Source organism: Fusarium solani (assembly GCF_023522795.1).
Source record: "Fusarium solani strain SB1 chromosome Unknown bctg00000015, whole genome shotgun sequence".
Taxonomy (NCBI): Eukaryota; Fungi; Ascomycota; class Sordariomycetes; order Hypocreales; family Nectriaceae; genus Fusarium; species Fusarium solani.
Window position 1 is genome coordinate 1,335,704 of NW_027072143.1, and position 14,613 is coordinate 1,350,316.

General features: G+C 51.7%; 5 protein-coding genes across 5 annotated transcripts; 2 read left to right on the forward strand and 3 right to left on the reverse strand.

Annotated features, from left to right (window-relative positions):
• Positions 1 to 268: 268 nt before the first annotated feature.
• MRS44_018345 (uncharacterized protein) lies at positions 269 to 3,459 on the reverse strand (the record flags this gene model as incomplete). Its single annotated transcript, XM_065616540.1, has 4 exons — positions 269 to 1,352; positions 1,409 to 2,003; positions 2,065 to 2,232; positions 2,325 to 3,459. The coding sequence occupies 4 exons, from the start codon at positions 3,457 to 3,459 to the stop codon at positions 269 to 271; spliced, it is 2,982 nt and encodes a 993-aa protein (XP_065472612.1).
• Positions 3,460 to 4,764: 1,305 nt separating this feature from the next.
• MRS44_018346 (uncharacterized protein) lies at positions 4,765 to 6,462 on the forward strand (the record flags this gene model as incomplete). The annotated part of the gene is made up of 3 exons (XM_065616541.1): positions 4,765 to 5,633; positions 5,765 to 6,281; positions 6,334 to 6,462. 3 exons carry the CDS (start codon positions 4,765 to 4,767, stop codon positions 6,460 to 6,462), a joined length of 1,515 nt encoding a protein of 504 aa, XP_065472613.1.
• Positions 6,463 to 6,608: 146 nt separating this feature from the next.
• On the reverse strand, positions 6,609 to 7,715 carry MRS44_018347 (uncharacterized protein; the record flags this gene model as incomplete). Its single annotated transcript, XM_065616542.1, has 1 exon — positions 6,609 to 7,715. One exon carries the CDS (start codon positions 7,713 to 7,715, stop codon positions 6,609 to 6,611), a length of 1,107 nt encoding a protein of 368 aa, XP_065472614.1.
• Positions 7,716 to 10,221: 2,506 nt separating this feature from the next.
• On the forward strand, positions 10,222 to 10,985 carry MRS44_018348 (uncharacterized protein; the record flags this gene model as incomplete). Its single annotated transcript, XM_065616543.1, has 2 exons — positions 10,222 to 10,233; positions 10,614 to 10,985. 2 exons carry the CDS (start codon positions 10,222 to 10,224, stop codon positions 10,983 to 10,985), a joined length of 384 nt encoding a protein of 127 aa, XP_065472615.1.
• A 758-nt stretch (positions 10,986 to 11,743) lies between these two features.
• Positions 11,744 to 13,460, reverse strand: MRS44_018349 (uncharacterized protein; the record flags this gene model as incomplete). Its single annotated transcript, XM_065616544.1, has 6 exons — positions 11,744 to 11,772; positions 11,856 to 12,039; positions 12,257 to 12,676; positions 12,747 to 13,090; positions 13,143 to 13,389; positions 13,446 to 13,460. 6 exons carry the CDS (start codon positions 13,458 to 13,460, stop codon positions 11,744 to 11,746), a joined length of 1,239 nt encoding a protein of 412 aa, XP_065472616.1.
• Positions 13,461 to 14,613: the final 1,153 nt, after the last annotated feature.

Sequence of the window (14,613 nt, forward strand, 5' to 3'; positions counted from 1 at the left end):
CTGTCGGCCCATACCGGAATATATAGGGTGACAATATTTACGGTTTCGACAGATTTACGGGTTTTGCAACCCCCTCTCCGACAGGAGAGGGGTCGGCCTTGTTAAGGTACGTACATCACAGACCCCCGGGTATATCACTTTTTGTAAATACATGATTTTGCCCCAGTCGCAATTATCAAGTTCACCCTTATAACGAAGTGACTTCCAAATCCTAGGAAATTGGCGTGGTTCAGAAGTACCGAATTTTGCGAATCAAGGGCCCCTTTTGCTAGTCATTGAAACCCCCCCCGTGAGAGCGCAAGCGACCACGGCGCCGCCGGACTAGAGACCCCCACAAGTACTGTGCCTGCTCGGCCTCGCGGGGGACAGTCGAGCCATCAAATGCCTCGACAAGCTCGTCCAGATGACTGTACACCGCCATCTGGTAGCTGTCTATGCCAGAACGGTCTACCAGATGGGGATCCGCACCGGCCTTGTACAGCAGCTTCGCGGCTTCCAAGTTCCCCCGCCACACGGCCACAAACAGCGGCGTCGACGAGTAGCGACCACCTCTCTTGTTCACGTCGACGTCGTTCTCCGGCCGCAGAAGAATCTTCAGGATCGGCACCATGTTGTAGGAGGCGGCGTAGTACAGAGGCTCAGTCCGGTGAATGGCATCCAGATCCAACATTTCCAGGAGAAACTGCACCCATGCCCCAAACGTGCCCGAGTTTGAGTTCCCCTTGGTCTTGAAGAAGGCGAGAATGTCATTCTCATCTTCCGACTGCAAGTCGAATCGTTCAGAATGGATCGGCCACAGCTGCGAGGCGTACCTGAGCAGCGGGTAATCGACGAAGCGAGCGTCGAGCTGGTGCCGTGTCGATACCGGTCCCGAGGTGAACTCGTCTAGGCTTAGGTATGTGAGGCACTTGCGCATAATCTTTCGATGAGCTGAGGCCGGATCGACGGCAAATTCTGCCACCGGCTTGGACTTGCGAATCCAGTCGGACAGAAGGAAGGTTCGAATGGAGTCGTGGGCCAGCGTCAGTTCATCATCGCTAGAGTGGATCAGGCCTTGGCAAATCTCGAGGAGCACGACCGGGTCGCCGAGTCTGGCATCGTTGTCCAGGAACCTGTCGTTTTCGCGCAGGACCACCACTTCGGCCAGCTCGCGCAGGCGTAGAGGGCGAAGGGAGAAGCAGAGCCATGTGAGAGCCTCGCGGGCAATCTCCCTGTCGTCAGCCGGGATTCGAGAGAGCATCGCGGCGTACGTCTCGTTAAGCGTGGTGGGGATGTCTCTGAGAGCGGCCTTCATGTCTCTGACCGTGCGATAGCGGCTGAGTTGATCCATGCAGAGCTTGGCCCACCGAAACCTGATTCACTTGCTTAGCTACAGCCGCAGAGAAAATCCATCGAGGGAATACCATACACTCCGTCTGATGACGTGCCTATGCGATGTGAAACCTCGCTCTGACTGATTGGATCCAGCCATTTGAAGCGGCCTTCGGTCAGGAGCCGCTGCTGGACATATGTCTCGATGTCCAGATTCACGGCCTTCTCGCTCATTTTCCTCAAGAAAATCAAGCCCGAGTCCCGAAATGGCTCGCGCGTGCTTGTAACCAAAACCCGCAAATTCGCGTGCTTCTCGCACAGCGATATGAGCGTCTCGATGATTTCGTCGTCGTATGGCGTCTCGTTCAGGGCATCGATCATGAGGTAAAAACGATCGAATTTGGCAAGCAAAAACTGCATGGCCTCTTGGATTTGATTGACTGTCATGTTGTTCTGAGGAATTAGCTTTGTGCCCGCCTTCATCATCGGCTGAAAGTACTCCACCACGTCGGGGTGGGCAGTTGCCATCTGTGCGAATATGGACCCAAAGACATTGTTGGTCAGTTGCGAGGCAGCAACGTCCAAGGAGCAGCAATGGAAGCCCACACCCTTGTGCGTCGCCTTGTCAGTTCCGCAACGGAGCTGCAGCTCGTCGATAATGCTGGAGAACAGAGTCGTCTTTCCCGACCCCGCTGCGACAAACCGTCAGTACCTTGTCTCTAAATTTTCTGATATTTGAGTCGGCTCACGCACACTTTCCAGTAATCCAGAAGAGCGGCTGCGCTGACGGGGCGCTGCTATCCTCCCACGCAGTCAAGTTGGTGTCCCAAATCCACTGGCAAGTCCCGCTAACTCGGTCCTTGCAGGCTCGCGAGAGTTCTTCGGCAGAGTTGACTGGGGCTAGCCATTTGACGACCTCGTCTGCCTCCTTCAGCATGATATTTGGCGAATAGCTTTTCCTCAATCTGGGCAAGCTCAGAGTCATGAGCCTGTGAAGCGCGGGTTCCTCGTACCTTTGGTTGAGCCGGGGCTGGAAGCGCTATGTTGGCGGACGGTATTAGAGCTTCTCTCCAGCGGCTTATCCGTCTGAGTGTACTGTTCCAGCAGCGCTTTTGCCACAGAGGCACCTGTCGCTGCTGCGAAGGCCTGCCAGCTCTTGTTCTTGTGGCTATCCGCGTAGTCGCAGACGCCTTTGACGACAATGCAGGGGATCTCGTCCCAGACGCCGGCACCCTCCATCTCGAATGCCAGGATGCCGTCGCGCTTAGCGATCCTATCGCGGTCCTCGCCAGACTTGAGCACCATATCACCCGACCCGACGGGCCCGACGAATATGAAAGGAGCCTGAGCTTCCTTAGTACGCCCGTTGCGCTCCAACTGTCGCTTCGTCTCGAGACGCTCGCGCAGCACGACGTATTTGTCGTCGCATCCAAGCTCATCGCACGACAGCTTACGGGATTCTTCACAAACAGGATCTGAGCTTTTGTGGCAATTCGCGCAGACGCATTGCGGTGAAAGATGATGCTTGTGGCGGAAGCTTGCCTCGAACAGTTTGTCCTTGTCGGCTCCGGGATAATGGTAGTTCGGTCGACGCCGTCTACCAGACGATTTTCCCTGGAACTGTTGGAGGAAAAAGGCTGCTCGTTGCTCGAGCCGCTCTCGTACTCGGTCTGTCTCAAAGCTGGTAATCAGATTGCGGATGTTCTTTGTCGGCCTACCAAGGCTGTTTTCGATAGTGTCCTTCACAGCAAAGCTGTCGGGGTAACGCTTGCCATGATCATATTGGATAACGCTCTTGCTGATGACTACGTCGCCTAGAAGTAGCTCTTCGTCCGTCCCTGGGTTTGGCACGCCGCCACAGATTCCTGTCAGTAGGACGAGCCTCAGTTCAGGGTAGCTTGATCGAAGACTCGCGACCGAGCTCGCGGCGCTGATTTTTCCCACATCGGACAGCAGAACCAACACGACGTCAAAGTTCCCAATGCGCCCAGTTGTGTATGTGTTAGTATCTGCAACGGCCCTACCATAGGGATCGCCGTCTTCGTCCCAGAAATGGTCGATGAGAAGTGAAACGGCATTATATTCGAGCGGCAGGGCACAAACGATAGCGACCTCGAAATCGCTCCGGCTGGCAGGACGGGAGGCCATCGAGACGACTAACAGGGCACTCGGTCATGCCATGAATAGCCTACTTCGTTGCCACGGCCGAGCCAGGGCCAAAGAGGAGGCTCAGGGAGACCCAGGGCTACAGGTAAATGACCTTGTATGAATATGTCAGGCGGAGGAGCACGTTTTCTTCATCCCGTGACGATAGACACGTGAAGGCAAGCTGGCCTCGTAGACGTCCAAGCGAAGTTGAGGAACGTTGTGCGGATGACGATAGACGGGCGGCTAGACATGTTGTTTAGTCTCCAAGTCTCGTGACTAGCAAAGACGAGGGTTGAGTTGTGCTGCCTAACGCAAGTCAGCCACATACAGAAAACTGATGTCAGGGTCTCAACCCGGCATCGCCACAGCTACGTACAGTACTTTAGGCGCCATATGGTCTGTGCTGAGAGTAACATTTAAGACTTTGCGATGGGCGAAGCGACGAAAGCAAGACTGCGGCTTGAGATTCGCCGATTGCATAATTGCAAACACAAGGTGTGAAAAACCTGTTAGGTTCCAAGCAAGGTGATGGGGTGAGGAGCCTGCATAATCTGAGGGCATACCGAGGTTGAGCCTCATTAATTCACGACCAAGTGTTTTTTAACCGCGATGCTAGGACGAAGTACTTGGTACGGTGTATTTTAAGAAACCAGCGGTCTCGACCATTTCAGCATCTCTCAGGCGAGTCAGCGCCCCGTCAGCGGCGCTCATCATAGTCTGACCACCATTGTGGCAGTTTTTGGAACCGAATATCAGTCGGGGTTAGGGGTTTAGGAGTGGTTTTGATAAGTTTCCCAGCCAAAGCTCGTGTCGGCCCATGCTTCATTTCCACAGAATATCGTTGGCGCAGAATGTCGCCAGGGTTTGCTAGGGTTAGACCCCTGCACGGCTCAGGGTTTGTGTTAAGGTTCAAGTTGGGGTAAGAGTTTCGCGACTCCGCCAGGGTTTTCTACGGTCGCACATTACCACATGGGTGACAAAACCATGTACGAAAATGACTGGAGCTATTTCGCACATAGGCTTTAGGCGTTTGTATATAGGGCTACAGTATTGATACGATAGCGCACTGTTTTGAATGTAGCAGAGCTGATGCCATACCAAGCGGTGCTGATGCCATTCCATCGGTGCTGATGCCATTCCATCGGTGCTGATGCCATTCCATCGGTGCTGATGCCATTCCATCGGCGCCGAAGCTCCGATAATGCCGGTTCAGAGGGGGCAGGATATTGCAGCTGGAAGCCTTGGAAGGAGGTATGAACTCCGACCTCTACCACGACCTCGACCCCCTGGTCTGCGTCTCGCACAATGCCGAGACCCCGTAAGGACTTGGAGCGCGTCAAGGACTTGATCCTCGAGCAGCGGCGAGAAGGACTATCCATTGACACTATATGTGCCCATCTCCGCGACGATGGGCACGTACTCGACGTCAGAACCCTGAAAAGGAGGTTAGCGGAATGGGGTGCCCAGGAGTACTCCCCCCTTCACTCAAAGATTGATACCAACACCTTCGTCGAGCTGATCAAAGGCTACTTCTACCGATACGGATATAGCGACACTTCCATCGTCCGTGATCTCAAGCGACGCGGCATCGAGATCTCCGAGCGGACTGTACAGGAGTATCGTCTGAAGCATGGCATGAAGCGGCGCTTCCGAGATCTGGCTGAACGACAGGAGGCTATTCAAAAAGCAAGAGAGTTCCTCCTCCAAGACGACCGTCAGTCTTCAAGCATCAGAGGATTTGGCAGGGGGTATCTATACCATTACGTCCGCATCCGTGCCGGCGTCCTTGTCGGCCAGAATACCTTATATCGCGAGTACCAAACGAACCCAGAGTGGAAGAAGCGCGCCGAACAAAGACGCCTTGCTGATTGGAAGCACCGGAAGAACTTCCAGGTTCCTGGGCCTAACTTCATGTGGTCTCTCGATGGGTACGAGAAGCTCAAGAACTTCGGCTTCTCTATCTACGCCTGTATCGACACGTACTCGAGAGCCATCATCTGGATATATGTCGGCAGGGGGAACATGACTGCGCTGAGTTCACTCAAACAGTTTCTACGGACCGTGTCGTACTCAGGGGTCCGCCCCCTTTTCACCCGCTCGGATCATGGTATCGAGACTCCTCTTTGGGCCGGAGCCCAGGCGATCCTCGCCGACCTTGATCAGACAGAGTTTCGGTATACCACCGAGGATAACGACTAACGAGTCCACAGGCAGGGAGCGAGACTGAGCTCCTGTCATATCTGGGGCCCAAGCACATCGAACCAACGGATCGAGTCTTGGTGGGAAAAGCTACTCAAGGTGTCAGTCAGCGCTGGATCGCGTTCTCACACGAGCTGATTGATAGCGGCCTCTTCCAACCAGATCGTCTTGCTCACCAGATCGCGGTGTATGCTCTCTATGGACCCATGATCCGCCAAGAGGTTGCGGACTTCATGGAGATGTGGAACGGCCATCGCATCCGGCCACAGAAGAATAGGGAGCATCTCGTCGCCGGGATCCCGATGGATCTGTATAAAACAAGCGAAGTGGAGAACTGGGCAGTCCATCTAGGGCCTGCGGCTCGAGATGGGCTTGCCCAGATGATGGCCGCTGTCGATTATATCGATATAGACGATCTTCTTGACCCAACAACAACGGACTGGTGTGATCAACAGCTCCGGGATCTTCAGTTCGATGGTCAGCTAGATGGGGAGCTTGATCATAAGCGGCCACACCTCGCGATCTACTTACGGCTTAGAGACAAGATTCAGGTTCATCTCGACTGCGGGGCAAGTCCGGTGCTGAGCATCCCAGAGAGTCCAGTTGGAGGGCAAGAGAGATTCGTACGTAAAGAAGTACTCCATCGCACTCAAAAGCTAGCTGACAATGCTTTAGCTTCAGCTCCTCGAGCTGAACTACCTTGAGCCTATTAACAATGGCCTCTCCGGAACTGAGCTACCTGGCGATATTATCAATAGTGTGGGCGAGCTGATGGGGGACCTGGGTCACCTTGAGCTAGAGTAACTACTATTTCCTCGTCTGTTTACGAGGATGCCGACTACTTGGCCTCCTCGTATCAACTCCTCGGGTTCCAGCAGCGGGACCATGGGCAGTGAAGGCAGGGCCAGCCGAGAGCTCCTTATCCTCTGCCTCTACCGAGAGTGCTGAGCTTATAGAGTCTCGAGCTCGTTTCTGACCCGCGCGGGTCTCGTCCACGTCGCTAGTAATAACCTCGATCTGTCTTCTGCGCTAGCTCTCGAAGGAGGTAGAACTGGGCTCAGGGAGGGGCTCAAGGAGGGCGAGTTGAACTCGCTCCCGACTAACAAGTCTGGCTGTACCTTCACCTCGGCCTTGACTAATTCTTTCTTGATTCCCTTCTCCTTTTTGAACGGCTTTACGGCTGACCTCGGTGTCTTGATATGACGAGGGGCCGGGACTTGTGGTCGAGGAGGCAATGGCTCATAGAAAACAAGGAAAAGGAGATATCTGCCCTCTGTTTTACTGAAACGAAAAGGGCAGTCCTCGCCGAAAAGCTCTGCGACTGTCTGTCTCTCCCAGTCGAGGTCGCTCAGCTCCGTGATACCCTCTTTAATATGGGCGTTCTGAACGAGTCTCTTGTCGAATTGAAGAACAGAAGAGAGGGCAGGCTTGTCCTTGAACTGAGGGAAGAAGATGCTGTCGAACCAGAAGTGGACAGGTAAAGATGGTTCCTCGTCGACGAAGGGGCGCAAAGCGACCTTCAGCAGCTCTCTAGCCAAAGACCACTGGGGCTCCTCGTCTTCGTCTAGTATTTCCCATGGGTCAGGCTTCGCAAGGAAGACAGTGAGACGCATCGAGATCTTCCGTCTGCTCTTGTTTTGGCTCTGTTTAGCCACAGCCCCACTGAGCTGCGACGAGCTCGCCCTCATGCCCTTCGCGATCCGACTCTGGGTAAATTTGGCATCTCGATACACGGCTGTGGGCCGCGGTGCTGCGAGGATACGGCCAGGGCCGTCTCCAGAGCCGGTGAAGATCGTCTGTGAGGGCGTGGAACGATCAGAGGCTGTTAGGTCGATAGACTGTATAGCGGAGGAGGTGGAGGCTGTCTCAACGTCTCGAAACGGGACTGGCGAGCTGTCGAGGATGGGGATGCTCGTGGGCCAACGCCTGCCGCAATATGGACAAAGATTGGACCCTGGGTAGCTATCGCGGATGAAATCGTGGCTCCGTTGGTACGATTTAGGGGCCACGGTCTTCGGAACATCGGGACACGTCTGCGATAGGACGTGATCAGGCATATCTACGTACAAGACAAGGTCAGTCACACAATCTCATGATGGATAGACCCGAGCTTACTTTGGGAATGGATGGGGATGGCCCATGACTGCTACGAGGTGGCGATGGGCTGGGTATTGATGCTGGTGTGTATGTGTGAGTGAGTGAGTGAGTGAAAAAATTGTGACGCGTCACCAGGAATTATCACGACATATTCCCTAGTGGAGATGCCATCGAAATGGAGAGATACCTTCCGGATAGTGTGCAGTACTGTAGTCTTGCAAGGGTCCACAAAATTACTAAGTATTTTAACATGGTTGAGGCTTCCCAAAAGGGTTTTGTCACCCATGTGGTAATATGCAACCGTACTATACCTCTTCCAACACTTCGTGCCACTTTACCTAGTTAGCAGCTAGGCCGAGTATACCAATAGCTGGGTCAACAGCTTGCAAGTGTTGGAATAATTGGGAGCTTCCCCCTCACTTCAGGGTCACATCACAAAGTCCTAGATTGAAAGTTGAAAGTCCTAGATGGAATCGCATGGGATATAAGCCCCTAGGGAGCTCTCACCATGACAATAATAATAACAACCTTGATTTTATCAATTACACCCAGCATCACTGCGCAATTCAACAACACGCACGCACTGCTTCGTGGAGCAGCAGCGCACAGCCTTAGTATGAAATAAAAATATTATGTCATAGAGATACATCCTTCGGACTGTATTACACCCTCCCCACCGCCGGTGAGGGTGTCAGCATATTTTATGTGGTCCACGTGGATTTGCAGTGTAGTGGGTCCGACCCTTGCTTCCACCGCCATCAGAGCTTCCTGTGGTATCACAATCACCAAATCGACCATGCCACAGGAGATCGGAGAAGTCAGGAAACACTGAGAGCTGTAAGGCCAGCTCCAAAAGGCCTTCCCTTGTTGTCGAGAATGATCGGGAGATGCTGGTGGTATTTCGGGGGTCAGGACGGCCGCACCGGAACAGTAAGCGACCAAGGTGGCTTGAAGACTATGAAATGGATGGATATGTAAGAAAGGATAGTCCTTCTACTGGATTTCAAACTTGAAGATATTTGATGAGGTTTCTGTTGAGTTCTGGTCGGTTGAAGTCAAGTGTGTAGGTTGGTGTAAATCCGGCGGATCACCGGATCCGGCAGATCACCGGGAAATCCCTTATGCAGCGTACCAGGGGACCAAGCAACATATCGAGCCTATCTCCTGAGTGCGCGTAGCCCTCCGAGCCCGTACCCCGCTCCAGTGTTAGACTTTTAACAGTTAGTGCAGTATTTAGGGCGTTATAGGGCACCTGGCTGTTAAGATCGTATGAGTATGCTACTTTATTCTTCACCAACATATAGAAGAGATCAAGGTATTGCTCCTATCGGGATCTCTAATTGGTTCAATAGCCTTAGCGTGACCTTAGCGGAGGGCTACGCGCACTCAGGAGATGATATCGCACTTTTCGGCGTGATTACCCCGCCGTTACATCATCAATTTCCTGCTAGAGTTGTTTAGTTCCTAGTACATTGTGCATAATACTAGGGTACTTACCTCTACCGTGTCTCTTGCCAACTGTGAATGAATTCAATTATATTGGCAGTGGCATGTACATTTACCACCCGAGCACTGACGACATTTAGCAAATATTCAAGCCCAACTGCTACTTTCAAGCATGTATCTCTGGTACCCACCGTAGATCTACCACAATTCAGAAACCCATTACACCCAACGTCCTTACAGCAATTCGAGACGCAGCTACCTGCAAGATGGTGAGTAAATTGGTCTACGACTTTTGGGAGAGAAGGTAAAGAGATTGTACTGTATGTGCATGCTCGAGCCTCGAGTGAATTGGGATCGCCTTCAGCAGCCGGAAGGGCAAGCGAGAGGCCCAGAAAGAGAGGGAGAAGCTTAAATACATGCATATTGGCAGGTGAAGATGTGTTAATGTTGTATAGTATAGAAAAGTCCTAGAGCTGGCGATGAAAGCATTGAAAAATAATCTCTGCTTAGGCGTATTTATACCTAAAAGACAAGACGACGGACGAACAAAAATATCGCACATTAGCCAGTCGGGTCATCAGAGTCCGAGTGCTCACATGCCGCCACTGTCGGTGTAACTCTCGGCCAAATGCCTGAGGAGAGAGTGACACCAATGGGGTCCTTCAGAATAGGGGCGGCTCAAATTGAACAACCTAATACCAAACAGTATGATTCCAATTGAGATTTACTGTCAAAGTACAAAGCTATGCACGGTCTCCGTCGATTGCTCTTTTTTGCCCCTCCTAACGAAAAATGTTCCATTTCAAGAGAGGCATACAAACCCTTACTAAGGCCTTGTACCTTTACGCCTGACTGTCGTAACAAAAGTCTGAGAAAAAGGCTCACTATATACCGCTAGTCCTGTTAAAACATTTAATACGACGCTACGATGCATAACTTGGGGAAGGGCACATCAAATCAATTCCGAATGCAGATCGGCTTCCCGTATATGCGGGGAGAGTAATAAGCGGAGTAATAAAAATGCCGTTAGGTGTAAGCCCTCTTATTTGGTAGGAATAGTATCAAGACCTGTCGGGAAATCAGAGGTCCGATCTTGCTGTCACTGCTTCGACGGCTCTACTTCATTAGAGGTGACTACAAAGTCTACAATCTCTTTTACCTCAATGAATCAAGCTCTTCTATGAAGGTTGAATCTAATTAATCATAACCATCATTTAAACAGGTAGTTAACCTTTCGGATCAAACATAATCTAGCATACTTAAGTAAGAGTCCTACTCCGCGATATGCAACCCCGCGAGGTGTTGCCTTCTCAGTTCTGCTTGGCTTGGCTGAAAGAAGATGCATACTTTGGGTGTATTTAGTTTGTCATCATGGGACTCTATACTACCGTTGCTATTCTGGGACATCAAAGCTGGATCCGGTGAACAAGGCGCCTTCCAACACACGGGACCTCGGCAGCGGGCACACTTCGGCCAATTTACCAGATAATCCGCGGGTCAGCGCACCCCATGACGGCGAGGGTGGGGTGTTCCAGTACGACTTTGGAAAATCCATTCAAGATCAGAAATTCCGAACAACAGGGTTCTTGAATCAGCCTCCCAGACTCCTGCGAGCAGCTGTGAATGAGCTAGGGGCCCAATATGAAGAGGAAGGCCATCAACTTGAAGATGCCATCAACGTCGCTCTCGAGAAAACACACCGGCTGCGGAAGAAGTACAAGCGACCGGACCGCAGCAGCGACAGGCTGTATGGAAGCGGAGTCATCCATCCTCCAGACGATTAATCAAGCTGTGCGGCAATCTGTGGTGATGATCCATCAAACTTGATATTAGATTCGCGGGTCCGGGAACCTCTGGGCTCCCGTAAGCGCGGCTTAATTTGTAATACCGAACATTAGAAGCCTACATCCGTACCAATTAAGATAGGAAGCGTCCAGATCTAGGATAGTACCGTATCAAGATGTCTGAAAGACGCACAGTTTACCCGTACCCCGCTCTCGTGCCCCGCTGGCAAGTAGCAACACATATATAAAATGTCTATGATATCCTTAACTTGCTTGAGTAACCTCATTGTCTGATATTAATTTGCATTAAGTAACACACTGCACCAAAACAGGACAAACCACTTCACGTCTAGTATACACCTGATAGTATGCGCTTCTTCGCCGTAGCAACTCTGCTCGTGGCCCTAGCCGCTGCGGCGCCGACTGATGAAGTCGAAAGCCTCGTATGCCAGACGTCCCTAATTCTTCCCCTCTTCTCGCTCCAAGGCATATTACACATATAAACTTTAGCTAACATACGTGGTTTGCAGGAGAAGCGGGCTTGTACCAAGCGTAAGTCGGATCTTTCTTTGTTCAGCTAATAGCGAGGAATTAACGCAATTACCATAAAAGAGGGTTGCATATCGCAGTGCTGCAAGCAATATGGCGACTGTAACTTTTTTACTTGCTCGGAATCCTACTGCGGTGGACTCACCCCTGTCTGTAAATGTGTATGCAGGAGGGTGTGAGAGATTGTGTGCTGGACGGTCAGGTGGGGATTAGAGGTGGAGAGAGAACATGTTGCATACTGTTTCGACAGCAGTAGTTCATTATTCATTATCTCGCAAAATGAAATATGCGACATCTCCAAATCTTGTGACCGTTGCGGACAGGGAAGAATCAGATGTCTTTGTACAATCATGTTGCTCTCCATCTCTGTGAAAATCTGGGTGTTTGTGGCCTCAGCGGGGTCCTCCCTCTGACATCCTTCTCTGGCCATGCAAAGTCCGAACCGCTGCCAGTTAAGGTTTCGCAATCTGTCTTCAACGTTGCGTGTTGTCGAGTCGACCTGTGGCTATCGCAAATCGTATAGTCGCGCGGACTGCGCCTACGGCAGCCTATAGGGGTCACTGTTGCAAAACCCCAAAAAGCACGTTCAAAACAAATGGGTTAAGAACGTAAGTGGTCCCTAAGCTAGGTCCCCTGCGGGCCATCGAGCCATCGAATAGTTGGCGTATTTTTGGAGCAGTGCTTCAAGCGGTATAATTTCTAGGCCTAACCCTGCCAAATACGGGCAGTTTTCGCTCAGCAATGACCCGTGTCATGACCTCGCCTTCGTCCTTCTTTATCCTCAGGAGCGACTGCACATCGGGAAAGGGAAGAGCAGGATGATGTTGAAGGACATGGCGGAAAAGGTCGTAATAGGCTTTCTTGTCAAGTGAGCCGAAGAAGCCGGCCTGGCGAGAGGTAGGGGCAGCTGAATCGTCGCCGTCGCTACTGTCTCTTGGGTAGAAGAGCTGGCGAACGTCTGTGGCGGTATAGGTGTTGTTTCCGAGACCGGTGGCTAACTTGGCCCAGTCTGAGACTTGAATGGATTCGGCGGCAGGGGTTGGCAAGGTCTTGAGGGTTTCGAGCACTTGATAGAATGTGTCGAACCAATACTGCTCGTATGGAACAATAGGGTCGCTCGCGTCAGCCTCGTAAAGCTCGGCCTAATAAGGTCCACCATAATGATGGCGATGAATTGATTTCACCTCCGTAATTATAAGAAGAGTCACTCACGTCATCGATTCTATAACTGGCCATACGATCCCATATGGAGATATTAAAGGTTGCCCTCCCTATCTGAGTCCTGCACCAGCGGGTGATTATGGGCCTCCATCGCTCATTCTTCCACAGGGCGACAAGTCTGCTGATTGGAAAGCGGGTTTCACTGCGTAGACAGAGAATATCCAGCATCCTTTTCTCAAGAGCTTGTTTATTCTTGTTTTTCTGAGGGGAGAAAAGGGTGGGATCTCGGTCAGAGGCGGAGGCGAGCTGCAACCAGATCTGGCCATGACTGTCGGGCAAGGTAAGGTCGCGACGGTTGACGCGGAGCTTAATATCCAACTCGACGGGGAGAGTGTCTGGGGTCAGGCTAGTCAGCGTCTGATGATGATGGCGATAGTAAAGACGCACCCTTATTATAAAACTCGCAGATCCACCATAGATCGTCTGAACCTAAACCAGTTTGCTTTGCATAGTCCCGCAACGCTTTAATGCGATATTGGCCGGCCATAAGTTCGGGCTTCTCGTCATTAACGTCGGCCCAGTGCTTAAATGACAGTACGGGATGTTTAGTCAGATCATCATGATGATGGGGGTGGCGATCTGTTCCGGCAATAGTACTGATGATGCTGTCGACGGCGGCGGCACTGCAGGTGACCTAGATGTAGTTCTCCTCAGCTCGACGGGCGAGATTGCCCTAGCGAAAGGACCGACAAAGGTGGGCGACATGATTACGGTCGAGGGGTCTGTTGTTACCGCGAGACCACGAAGAGGTAAAGAGGTTGATAGGAAACTAGGCAGTGGCAATACGGTATGGTTCTGCCTGCCTTCTCACTAAGTCAACTTCTGTGAATAATAGCGGAGAAGGCTTTGGTGGTTTAGCGGAGTCGGAGGATAGTTATTATTGGTGGCCAGCGGGTGAGCCAAGCCGGGGGTTAGATGCGGGTGTAGTAATGGGGAAATGATTAGTAGTAGTATCGAACGGGGCGAAGCTCAAGCCCAAAGTTATCGGAAAGGTCGGAGAGCCGGAATTAGTTTCTCTCTAATCCTCTGCTGCCTGTTCTATATTAACTTGATGAAAAGGGACAGGCAAAGTTGGATCGTTCTATAGAGGACATGAGATACCCTGGTCTGAACACTGATTTTCTAAAACAATCCAGTTCGACAAAGGACCATCATCCTGGGGCTGGGCAGTCTGCGGTATTGTCAATAAGTATTGGCGAGCACGATAGGCTCGAACGCGAAGTCGGGTGAGTTCACGTTCCGATAAGGCTGGGTTTCACCTCTTCATCCGTGTCTGAAGGACCCGAGATTGCGGCAGCTACAGCCTCGAACGATCCTTGCATCAACAGCTCTGCCGCGCTTGTTAAATCAGCGTCGGGACAAAACACACTGCTCGTTCGTCTTGTATCTGTCGGAGAATATATTACCGGAGCGGCCGAAAACGCAGCTATGGGAGAAACTTGCAGAGAAGTATTATAACCGATGGAGGAATCTCGAAAAGCAGAGGTTTCCGGCGGGAGGTGCTGAATCCTGGCTGACGAGGTGGCAGGATGGCCCCGACGGGAATGCTCGTGTAGATGATCTAACAGGATGTGGGACTATGAGTCTAATGATGGGGAGAACTTGAATTTGCAAGCCCTACTAACTATTGGTAACATCGGCCTCTCCGTGATAGACCTGGCTCACTAGCCGGATAGTTTCATAGCTGTCGGCTTCTAGGAGTTGCTAGGCCCGGCTCTGCTGACGCAACTATTGGCGCCGTTTTCTACCACGGTTTCGTTCTCGCTGTTTCTTAGATTCGGATGAAACGGATAGAGGCGCCATGATCCCTTAGCGAGTTCGATCTTAAGATAGGGCAGAACAAAATCGCACGCTCACA